At 32.3% G+C, this 12,586-nt stretch overlaps 2 protein-coding genes across 2 annotated transcripts; both read left to right on the forward strand.

Moving 5' to 3' along the window:
* Positions 1-3,996: 3,996 nt before the first annotated feature.
* LOC18021940 (cinnamoyl-CoA reductase-like SNL6) lies at positions 3,997-6,422 on the forward strand. The gene is made up of 6 exons (XM_006404812.2): positions 3,997-4,238; positions 4,552-4,709; positions 4,820-5,008; positions 5,653-5,806; positions 5,886-6,078; positions 6,212-6,422. The coding sequence occupies exons 1-6, from the start codon at positions 4,112-4,114 to the stop codon at positions 6,303-6,305; spliced, it is 915 nt and encodes a 304-aa protein (XP_006404875.1). The 5' UTR covers positions 3,997-4,111; the 3' UTR covers positions 6,306-6,422.
* A 2,244-nt stretch (positions 6,423-8,666) lies between these two features.
* On the forward strand, positions 8,667-9,071 carry LOC18021941 (B3 domain-containing protein At1g43171). The gene has a single exon (XM_006404813.1). The coding sequence runs from the start codon at positions 8,667-8,669 to the stop codon at positions 9,069-9,071; it is 405 nt and encodes a 134-aa protein (XP_006404876.1).
* Positions 9,072-12,586: the final 3,515 nt, after the last annotated feature.

The raw sequence follows: 12,586 nt of genomic DNA on the forward strand, positions 1-12,586 counted from the left end.
TGATTCACTCGTTCACTTTCTGTAGACGCAGTGAATGCCAGGTCCTTCTGCTTTGCTTTTCCATCAGCATTAGCTTCCAACTCTTCGGCCTTGAGCATACCTACTAGAGTATTGAACTTCATATCATCAGAATCCATAGAGTACTTCACCACAGTCTTTTGGGCAGCATACTTAGGAGGCAAACACCTGAGAAGCTTTTTGACAAGCTTCTTATCCTTATACTTCTTTCCAAGCACCAGTGCCTCATTCGCTAGTGTGCTGATCTTGGTAGTAAAACTGGTAATGGACTCATCCTTCTCCGTTTTGAGATTTTTGAATTGAGACGCAAGATGATCAATTCTTGTTCTTTTCACACTGGTATCTCCTTCGAAATGATTAACCAGCGTGTCCCATGCTTGTTTCGCGGAAGAGCATCCCTGAATCAAGCTGAACTCATCCAAATCAACTGCTTCGAAGATTGCATTTATGGCCTTTGAGTTGAACTTGGAGGTATTTTTCTCAACATCAGTCCATGTGTTTTTTGGTTTAGGTGTGTTTTTTGTTACACCAGCATCATCAACTGTTGCCACAACCGGAGCAGTCCATCCTTCTTCCACAGCCGTCCAGGCATCTTCATCTATTCCTCGGATGACATGTCTCATTCGAGTTTTCCAGTGACCAAAATTCTCTGCATCCAGTCGCAGCGGTTTCTGCACCGCGATGAGTTTTGCCGTATCCATCCTGTCCTCAGGACCTACACCTGTTAATAGGTTCTCAATCTATGTAGGTGAACTCGCTCTGATACCAAATGTACAATCAGTAGAATGGATATGCAAGCAATACCAACCGAATGCAAGAACCTTTACTCTTTATTAGGAATCACTTAGATAATCTCTACAGACTTATCTAATCCGAATTATACAACTTTGCTCTCAGCAAAATGACACTGACCAATTCCTAACTACCCAACACAACGACAGTTGTGTAACCCTAAATCTAATCACTCACCAGAACCCCAAACTCGCTCTTCGCTCAGTTTCTTGTGATGATACAATTTCTCTCAAAACGGCTAACCCTCCAACTGAGAGGTAGCCACGCATATATACCACATCTCTTGCTGAGCCGTGTATATCTGCTTTCCTTAGTTGGGATCTCCAAAATCTTCCCAATATCTCCTTTAAATAATATCCTTGATGTGCAAGTAATCATTCGCCTTGTACCAATCAGCTCTCGCCAGCTCAGCTTTACTATCCTTCCAAGTCCACGTCGATTTGCAGCTTTCCGCGCCAAAACTCCTTCTAATCCAATCTCCAGAACTATGAAGCTTATATTTTGGACCAGATCCATATATCTACCCGTCTGGCTACGCTTGAATCGCTAAATCCTTTCCAAGTGAACTTGAACTGAAAGTCTTAGGAAGCGCCACTAGATCAAGAGCAACTTTATTACTAGAGTTTTATATCAAAACAATATCTGCAAATGCACGGTTTAAAATACATCCTTGTACCAATATTAGGCCAAAAAATAATTTCACTAGAAATGTGAGATCCAAATTATCCTAAATCAATTGGGTTTACTGTTTTTTTTTTTTTTTTGAAGCTAAGTAAAGACAAACACTAAACAAGAGCTAAGACAAACAATTTAAAACATAAACAAGAAAACAAGACAGAAGAAATGAGAAAGTATATACACAATAAAGATTAGCAAATACGGGACTTGGAATCACATCCACAAAAAAGGTTTTGATCTTTCTTCTTTCAGTCCCTGGTGCTATGTAATAATTTATTTCATTAATCACCTAAACGTGCTAAACTTGTCGACAATAACCATATAGTAGATTTGATCGTGTCAATTTCTTTCGCACAGAATAAATTTATTTTGAATGTTTATATCTAATATTAGTTCTTGGACAAGTGTCAGTATTCAGAAGCTTATTCATAATGTCATCGTAAATCATCTTCCCACCACAATCGCTACCTACTAACCTCCAGCGACTTTGTTGTCAAGTATCAAATTACCTTTTGCTTTTTTTTTTGGCGCTTTTTTTTTGTCAACTTTTGTGCGCTTTAGACCTTAGTTTTCATTTTCTTTTTGTTTTTTTTATCAATAAATATATAAATACTACTCCTACTAACTTAAGCTCTATCACTTACTCGACTTTACAATAAAATCCTGACTTCAAGTTAGTGCTTCAAGGGAAACCGCAAATCAGTTACAAAAAATGAATAATATGATATATATATATAAGTATGTGTATAAGTTTTAGAAAATTAAATCATTTTAGAGCCAGTTTTGCAAACTTCATTTTGATTTCATTTATTTTTAAAATCTAAATATATATTTATGTTTGTTATAATATAATTCCAAATTAAAAATATCAGTATAATTTATGAGATGATAAAAAAAATGCCAGCTTTCTTGACTTGTACATTTATTGGCCTAACTTTCTGCCACATACGAACCTACCTCTCTTCTAAGTTCCAACTTCCATTTGTGTTGGTATGCGCTATGGTTCATCTGTTTGTGGGTTCTTCTTTTGTAGTTGTTTTTCTTACTATAGTAGTTTTATTCTTTTGTATTGTCTTGTAATTCTGTAAAAAGTCAAAAATAGTATAAAACTTAACATTCATACCAAAAATTAATATTTGAATATATATTTTGGGTCCGCGTGCATGCCGTATAAGCCACCGATATGGAAGCTGATTCACTAGATGTACGTGGTATTTTACAAGTGATATACCAAAACTCGTTCCTAATCATTCACCAAAAATTCTGTTAAAAAAAAAAAATTCACCACCTAGTTTATATTAATACAAAATAATTGATGACTCTTTAGTCTTGCATGAAAACTTTTGACGACGTGTCTTGAGTAGTCTTGAAGAAGTGATGTGTGTCTTGAATGTGGATGTTGCATACTTGCATGCCTTGAGTACTTTTGGCATAATTTATCTTGTTCACTTGGAAGAGTTTTCTTATGAGTCTTGTATTCATCTTGCTTAATTGTTCATCTTGTCTTATTTCTTCTCAGAAAAAAACATGTATATTTTTTTTCTTGAAAGTGTTAGTCTTTTTGATGATTATTGAGTATGTGAGTAGCTTGATTTGTGATCATCCCATAGAAGAACTATCTTTAGCCACCGATGCTCATAAGCTCATTTTTAATTATTATCTAATTTAACATATTGGGTGGAATTAATTCCAAAGAATGACCCTAAAGGATCAGAAAATTAAAAAAAAAAAACAATAATACGTACAGCACAAGAAACTTTCTTACTGTAAGGTTGCTAGGCCTAGGCGCTAGCCAGTTAGGTTTTGGTAAATTAGCGTCTAACAAACTTGTGAACATTGAAAGATTAAAAAATTATTGAATTATTTTAATTTAAAAAGATTCTTGAATTTGATATATAACTATGTTTTGGAGTAAACACACGAGATTCAAAAAATATTAACATGTTAAATATTCGAGAAAACACATGACTTATGGGGTTTGGATGACCAAGTTATCATAAATTATATAAAACATTACTTTAGAAAAATAGTTTAAAATAGAAAAAATCTATAATAACACATTAACTAATTTTCTGTTACCATTTTAAATATTGTTTCGTACACAGAACAATACAACACAACGTTTTTTTCGATTTGTAAGTAAAGTTTATTGTATGACTGTTTTTTGGTTTCAAATTTGTGCTATATCGTAATTAAATAAACGGTTAAGCAATGAAGAAAAATGAGAAAAAGGGCAATTGGTATATTCTGCGTATATAAGAAAATAATGTACTAAATGTTAAATTAAAAAAAGTTGGTCCACTATAATGAATCGCATTCCTTTCAACCATTTATTCTGTTTTTTCCACCATTTTATGAATTACCGATATACTGTATGTACGAAACACACAAGCCATAGTAAATAAAATAAAAACTTGTGAAGATGAGTTAGTTGGGAGCGTGCAACATGAAATAGTTCACCCACCTTTCTCCTATTTATTACTACTTCCGTTCTCCATCTATACCTCTCTTTCCCACACGTCTCTCTTCATCTATAAGAACAGATTTCAATCATCTCATTCTCCATATAGAAAAATTTAATAACCAAAACCTCAAATTTCTCAATCAGAAGAAGAAAGAGACGATGACGAATCAAGACAAGCCCACGTCTTGTTGCTGTGTTCTTGATGCTTCCACTTATGTGGGTTTCTGGATTCTCAAGAGATTGCTCGCCAAAGGCTACTCTGTTCATGCAGCCATCCGTAAAAACGGTAACTCTACTCTTATTCTCCAATGAGTTCAATCAAAAAATTTCTCTCTTTTCTTTTTTCATTTGATTGCAAGAATTCGAGGCCAAGCGTTCGTTATTCTCTCCCAACTCTGTTAAGGGTACAATAAAGTTTTAGCTTTTTTCTAGTTTTCTTCATTAATTCGAGTTAAAAGAGAGTTTTTTTTTTTCTTTCCAATTGATTTGATTTCTGGGTACAATCAAAGATTAAATTTTTCCCATTGACTCAGAATTTCGTAGCAAAGGGTTCTTCTCTCTCTGTTTAGATTCTAATGAAATGGTGATTTTGGTAATAGGGGAGAGTATGCTTGAGGAGATAATCAGGAACATGCAAGCTACAGAAGAGAGATTAGTGGTTTACGATGTGGATGTGTTAGATTACCAAAGCATCCTTGTTTCTCTCAACAATTGTAACGCTGTGTTTTGTTGCTTGGACAATCCTGAAGGGTACGATGTGAGTTTTCTCAAATGTTAATCATCACTCTCTACACTTTTTTTTTGAAAAAATCTCTCTGTTTTGTGTATGATTTGAGGATTTTGTTACGAAATGATGTGATTGTTCAGGAGAAGGAAGTGGATTTGGAGGTGAGAGGAGCGATTAATGTGGTGGAGGCATGTGCAAGAACAGAGACTATAGAGAAGATTGTGTTCTCTTCTTCGTTAACAGCTGCGATTTGGAGTGATGACATTAGAACTCAGAAAGATGTTGATGAGAAGTGTTGGAGTGATCTAGACTTCTGTGTCAAAAAGAAGGTCTTTTTATCCAACTCTTTTTTATTGGTTTAGTTCGGTTAATTTGAAAAGTTCATAAATTGGTTGAGAAATTTAATGACTGAACTAAATAGAACCCACGATTTATAAATACATGATAATTTTGAGTTGGAATCACCAATTATTTGATGTATTTTTCAATCTCATATTCCATCTGATTTACAAAAAGGTTAAATTCTATACTAAGAAAAAATTCTATATTTTTTTAGTGTGCTATATAATAAAAGGTTAAATATGTTTCTCTCTCTCATAAACTTGAGTTTTAGTTTCAAAATATACAATGAAATATAAAACTCTATTTTTGGTAAAACAAAAATAAAACCAAATACAATACTTTTTGCTTAACAATAAATTCAAATTTGGGTCGTTATGAAGTGTATTCTCGTTCGTCATGTGATGACTAGAATAAGGTCCAGATTCAATTCAATCTAAGACTACCTTAAGAAATATTAAAGAGGTCAAACTTCTATATTATGTAGAAGTTTAATATAGTTTAACTAACTTAGAACATAGTTTAAAATAGTACTTAACTTTCTAACTACCTTTGTTCCATGGATTTTTAACTAAGCCAATTAGTCGATCCGCTCATATCCTTTTTTTTTAAACACGTGCGTTTGCCTATGCAGCTATGGCATGCTATGGCGAAGACACAATCCGAGAAGGCGGCTTGGGCACTAGCCATGGACCGTATGGTCAACATGGTCTCGGTCAACCCGGGACTCATCGTTGGACCCTCAGTGGCTCAGTACAATTCTAGACCCATAATGTCTTACCTCAAAGGTATATACAACACATTCACTCACTCAATATATATGTGTATATGAGTAATGATTGAATTGTCATGGAAATGCAATTGCAGGAGCTGCGCAGATGTATGAGAGTGGAGTATTAGCGTACGTAGACGTCGAGTTTGTAGCAGATGTTCACATTCGAGCATTTGAAGATAGTTCAGCTTGTGGTAGATACTTTTGTTTCAACCAAATTGTGAATACCGAAGAAGCAGCTCTCAAGTTTGTGGAAATTCTATCTCCTTTAATACCTATGCCAGCAAGGTAAACACTATTAATACCATTTTCGCTTTTATTTTATTTTCAAGATATATATATATATATATACCTGGAGTTAGAAATAAAGTTAACGTGTAAAATTTCTTCTTAACGTTAATAGAATACTTATATGATTTAGGTATGAGAAAGAGATGCAAGGAAGTGAAGTTTATGAGGAGAGATTGAGAAACAAGAAACTAAACAAGCTGGTGGAAGCTGGCTCTGCTTGTTAAGTGTAATTAGAGTATTGTTATAAGTTAAAAGGAAAGGGTAAAAAAAAAAATTTCGTTTACTTTTTTTTTTATTGTAATCTCAATTCATTTTTTACTATAATTTTTTTTTTGTTACTTCATTTGAAACATATACAGTCGGTGTTACTTAAAGAAAAATGAATATTTATTGTGTGTTCTCTCTTTGATTGTAGAACACAATCTGGATTTACGATATATACTATGAAATATGAATTAAGCTTAACAATAAATAAAATTTATAACGTACACTATTAAAGTGTCAGTGAATATGTGTATGAATTATCCGGTGCTATAAGCCTTTGACACTTCACCTTTGCAATCTAAGAAAGAACATACAATCTATTGGATGCGCTAATATCATCGTTTTATTATTATATATTCACTGTTCAGGCGTATATTATATTGTTCAAAGTTTCATGTTTTTTTGGTCGAAAAGAAGTTTCATGCTTTATTAACCCTAAGGAAGTCTGTTCGTAATGGATGTAGAATTAGTTCTGTCGTTATGGACATAGTTGTCAACTGCAATATATTATGAGCTGTCAACTTAAACTATATATTATATTATTATAGGTTTCTCACTTCTAAAATTATAAAATTCTACATCCATGAATAAAACGTACCAAAATTGGATCAGTTATAAAATTATAAAATGCAAGAACATAATGAATAAAACGTACCAAAATATTACAATAATTTTCTCAGTCCACTAAAAAAAAGCTTACCAAAAGTAAAAAGTATAGGTTTTCATATGTAGATTTTTTTTCTTCTTCTTCTTCTAAAAAAAAAAAAATATATATATATATTTAAGAGGTCAAGAGTTTGAAATTTTAGATGGTAAAATAGTCTATTTTTTTTCTAACCTGTAGTCTTTTAAAATTCAGAAACGACTTTTGTTAGTGGCTAGATTCACTCATAGAAAATGTATTGATTTATCAAGAGATGTTTGTCCTGTGATGAAATATGTTTCCATAGAAGTTTTCGACGCTTCATCTATGGTTAGGTTACACGTTTCAGGTGAGTTGAGTTTTGAATATCATTGACCTTTTTGTCCATTATCTTTATCCGCTAAAAACTGCATTTTTCATGTTTTACATCTTTTTCTTGGGACAATATTTGTCTTCTTCCATTATGAATCCCAGATAGAATTCTTAAGCTTACTCTTTTGAGAAACCCGAGTAGATTGGTTAAACATGAAAGCAAAACCTTGCCTTTTGTCAATTTCGTTCCTTCCATAGTTACCATACAAAACCAATTATAAAGCTTTAAATGGTTGTTCAGTCCACTCTGCATCGAACTAATAAACTAATATTTTGGTACGCTAAGGTGTATACTACATATGGTACACTTCGGTTTTGGAGTGGACTGAAAAAATTGGATGAAAAGTGATAATTTGGTACACATCTACTGTTCATTGTGTGCTAACATGTTGTTTTTGTCCGAAGCTGGTTTGAAATTCGTTCGAAGTAAATCATACAAAAATGCTATTGGTAAAAAAGAAGTAGACAAATCCGACTTTCGTCTGAGCTGGAATGGATTATACAACCATTCAATGTCTCAATGTTTTAGACAATTTCTTAAAGATGGAACAAATGGAACAATGCCTATGTCATTTTCTGTACTAATGTGTAAAAAAGTGTAATTCACTACTAAAAAATATTTTTAATAATAGAAGATTTGAAAGTTTATTTACAAATAACTAATTTAATAACATAGGATTTTTTTTTAAAAAAATTTATGTTTGAAGAACTATTTGTTACGAATCATTTTTAATATTTTCTACATTTATATTATCGTCCAAAAATAATTAAAAAAATCTAAACTGAAATTAAATTTCAAACATCATTTAAAAAAAATCTACGAATTTGCGTAGGTACTTATCTAGTTATTACTGAAAGCAAGCTTCCTTCCCAAGTTAAATACTGTTCTTTCTATTTAAATTTCAGGAACTAAACAAAAACTACAAATTTAGACTTTAACTATTAGTTTTTTTTTTTGTTAGAACATGACAATTCCTATAATGTTAATGGAAGATTTCTAATTGTCTCTGATTTTGTTTTAATTTTGCTAGTTGTTAAAAAAAAGTAAATGATATTCTTCCCATTTCAATTTTGGGAGTATTAAAGAAAAAATAGAGATTTAGACAATTTCGATAATGTTAATGAAATAGTTCTAATTTTCTCCGATTTACCTCTTTTTTTGTATGTTTTTTCTTTCTTCTTAGGGTAGGCCTCATATATATATATATATATATATATATATATATATATATACATAAGAAGGCAAATAATTTTACAAGCATTCTTCTACTTTCCAAACCATCTTCGGTTAAAAAAAACTAGCAAGATGAATTATTATTGTGAGTATAGAATAGACCCGGCTATGATCATATCAAAAAAGCTATCAAAGAGTGATCTTGATGGTAATGTGAAACTACCGAAAAAACAAGTAATGTCTGTTCTCAGGAAGATGAAAGGCGTTACACAAGAGACTTTGCAAAACGGTATCGAAGTGAAAGTTCTCAACACAGCTGAAGCAGATCCCAACACTAACTATAGAGGCGATGAGTACACAGTTACTCTGAGATGTATTGGCAATAATAAATTTTATTTCGGGGTTGGTTGGGGTACTATGAAGCATTCAATGGATCTCAACGAAGGCGAAACTCTGAAGCTCTACTGGGATTACTTAGAAGAAGCATTCATTGTTCTTAATATTCCATATTTAGTTATAGACGATGATGAGATTTGATGTTGTAGTTCGACTACATCTATCTTCCTTTATGCTTTTCCTATGTTTTACCTTATGTTTTGGATTTTATATTCTAGTTAAATGTTGTTTTTTCCCTATTTTGGTATTATTTCTAATCTACCAATAATAACAATCTTTAATTATGGAATAATGATGTGATTTGATGATGTAGCTTGGTTTTCCTATTTTTACCTCATGTTTTGGATTTTATATTTTAGTTAAGTGTTGATTTATCTTTTCCCTACTTTTTTCTGATTTTTTTCTTATATATGCTAACGGGCATAGCACGGAAACATCTTTGCTTACATCATTATATTATATGTGAAGTCTTAATCTGATGTGTCGCGCTCACATGGATTCTCGGAAAAAATAATGATGTGTCTTATTATTATTCGTCTAACTTAGTCTAATTTGCTTACATGTCGTTTTCACTTAAATCAAACCAAGAATTTTCACTTAAATCAAACCAAGAATTTTCAGTTAAATCAAATCGAGAATCCCATTTTGAATATACCGATATTTTTTAAAATGATTTCGAATGGTTTACCTGACCAAATGAATTCTGATTTTGTTTCGTTAATTAATACTAACCAACTGATTTTCAATATAAGTTTTAATTATTTTCATTTAAATCAAACCAAAAATTTGCACTAAAATCAAACCGAGAATCTGATTTCGAATATATCAATATTTTTTAAAATGATTTCGAATGGTTTACCTGACCAAACAAATTCTGATTTTGTTTCGTTAATTACAACTAACCAACTGATTTTCAATATAAGTTTTAATTATCGGTTTGATTTGGGTAAAACAGTTGAATTCAGAATAAGACATTTATCTTGATAAAACCCCATGTCGGTTTCACTTAAATTAACCGAGAATCCAAATTCGAATATACCAAAAATTTTAAAATGATTTTGAATGGTTTACCTGACCAAATGAATTCTGATTTTGTTTTGATAAGTTTTAATTATGGGTTTGATTTGGGTAAAACGGTCGAATTCGAAATAAGACATTTTCTTTGGTAAAAACCCTATGTCGGTTTCACTTAAATCAAACCGAGAATCTGATTTCGAATGTACCAAAAATTTTTAAAATGATTTCGAATGGTTTACTTGACCAAACGAATTCTGATTTTGTTTCATTAATTTCACCTAACCAACTAGTTTTTAATATAAGTTTAATTATTGATTTGATTTAAGTAAAACAGTCAAATTCTGGATTAGCCATTTTCTTTGATATAAACCCCACAAATTCAAAATACAACTAACCAACTAATTTTCAGTATGAGTTTTAATTATTTTTCACTTAAATCGAACAAAAAATCCGATTTTGAATATACCAATATTTTTTAAAATGATTTCGAATGGTTTACCTGACCAAACGAATTCTGATTTTGTTTCGTTAATTACAACTTACCGATAACACCGTATTTATACCTATTTTCACTAGTGTTTTCTTATGATATTTCAAAGGTCTATTTTCAAGTGATTTTGTCATGGTTTTCCTATATTTGTAGTTTCAATACTCTTTTCAGGTTACTTAGCAAAAACAATGCAAATTGAAGAAAAATTCACTTTTGGCCAATTTCGGACCGTCAGAAATTTTACATCCGATTAAGACTTTCTCATCATCTGATCAAGCTCAAATTTGGACACAATATATAGGAGACAACCAGCTTTCTAATAAAATTGGATTTGATGCAATCCAACGGTTGGATCCTAGGTTATACCCAATTTACTGAAGACATGTTATGTAGTCTCGCGAAAGAAGAAAGAGAAGGAATAAAGTTTGGACATCACAAGCCAACCAACGCGGTCCAGGAGCTCGTGACCGCGGTAGAGACCCTCCTGGCCGCTCCTCAGAGTCCTCCAACCGCGGTGAACCATCATTCACAGCCCTGGAGAGACTATTCTGTGACAAGCCATTTTTGTTCCAATGGCCCGTTTTCAAGTCCAATTCATTTTCTCTTCAAAGAAAAATCTAATAACGACCAGAAAGATTTGGAGATCTATAAATATGTATTTTAGAATATCTAATTCGTGTGTGCTCCTTTCCCCTTGTTAGAGAGGCACTCAACTTTTGTTTCTTATGTTTAGATTAGGGAGATAGAGATTTTTCTGTTAAACCTTTGTTCTTTCTTTTCATCTATCTATTCAGTTTGTGAAATATCTTTTACTTTACTGCTTTTCTATTTCAAAACCAATGATAATGTTGTCAAGCTCACCTATGTATGAGTAGTTACCTTGTTGGGTAAGAGGGCCATCAAAAGAGACCCCATGACTGATGACATATAGGTTTTTTAGGTTAAAGGATTTTGATTTTATATGATTCTCCCATTCATCCTGTACTCAAGGCGGTACGCTGGAGTAGATAATCAGTGTCCGATCCATGGTTAAATCCGAGCCACAAGACTGTTGTATCTGGGTTATCTGAACTGGATCTTATGGACGTCACTGTCGTAGGAGACGAAAGCTACCTACGAAGGATATGTAAGCCGAGTTAGATTCCGATCTGAAATGCATGATCTTATTTCGGCATGAGAGCGAGAGTTAATTGCCGATTTTAAGTGATTAGATGATCAGGATGATGAGAGTTGGATAATCTTATAAGTGTCTATCCTAGTTTCAGAGTCATAGAAAATCCTTACCTAGATTCCTTGTGTCATAGATCATGAACCCTAGAGATGAACCCTAATACCCAACGCGTTTTTCATCCGTTGTTCTCGTATATTGCTTTTAGTTTTATTTCTTGTTTAGCTTAGTAGAAATCGTGACACCAAAATCCCACAAAAACCCCCATTAGTCTTTGACTTCGATTACTAATCCAGTTTGAGGTTTTTGCAGAAAAGACAACTCTCCATGTGGATCGACACCCTAAGTACTACAACGCACTGCTGTGCACTTGCAGACACTAAGATTTACAAATTTAAAACTTCATCTGCGACCCTTCAACCCTAGTTCGCATCACTAACCAACTGGTTTTCAATATAAGTTTTAATTATCGGTTTGGGTAAAACGGTTGAATTCTGAATAAGACATTCTCTTTCATAAAAATCCCATGTCGGTTACACTTAAATCAAACCGAGAATCTGATTTTGAATATACCAAAATTTTCTTAAATGAATTCGAATATACCAAGATTTTTTTAAATGATTTCGAATGGTTTACTTGACCAAACGAATTCTGATTTTGTTTCGTTAAGTTCAACAAACCAACTGATTTTCAATTTAAGTTTAATTATCGATTTAATTTAAGTAAAACGGTCGAATTCAGGATTAGCCATTTTCTTTTATAAAAACCCACAAAATCAAAATATTCTGGTATGGTTTTAATGTTTCAACAAACTAATGGTATTTATGTATTAATTTAATTACTTAGATTTTGGTATAGAGTAATTCTTTCACGATTAGATTCTGATTTTAACCTCATTCGTTAGTCGAAGGTTAAATGATTTTGTTGTAAAATGTTAGTTTAACTAAACTAAAACAAAAAAGTTAAATTTACAAAATAGTA

The sequence above is a fragment of the Eutrema salsugineum genome, unplaced genomic scaffold, assembly GCF_000478725.1.
Source record: "Eutrema salsugineum unplaced genomic scaffold, Eutsalg1_0 scaffold_15, whole genome shotgun sequence".
Classification (NCBI taxonomy): Eukaryota; Viridiplantae; Streptophyta; class Magnoliopsida; order Brassicales; family Brassicaceae; genus Eutrema; species Eutrema salsugineum.

Bases quoted from the DNA above. Each gene is read 5' to 3' on its own strand.
- LOC18021940 (XM_006404812.2), top strand. From the start codon at position 4,112: ATGACGAATCAAGACAAGCCCACGTCTTGTTGCTGTGTTCTTGATGCT. The intron at 4,239-4,551 runs GTAACTCTACTC...TTTTGGTAATAG, and splicing joins TGCAGCCATCCGTAAAAACG to GGGAGAGTATGCTTGAGGAG. The intron at 5,009-5,652 runs GTCTTTTTATCC...TTGCCTATGCAG, and splicing joins ACTTCTGTGTCAAAAAGAAG to CTATGGCATGCTATGGCGAA.
- LOC18021941 (XM_006404813.1), top strand. From the start codon at position 8,667: ATGAATTATTATTGTGAGTATAGAATAGACCCGGCTATGATCATATCA.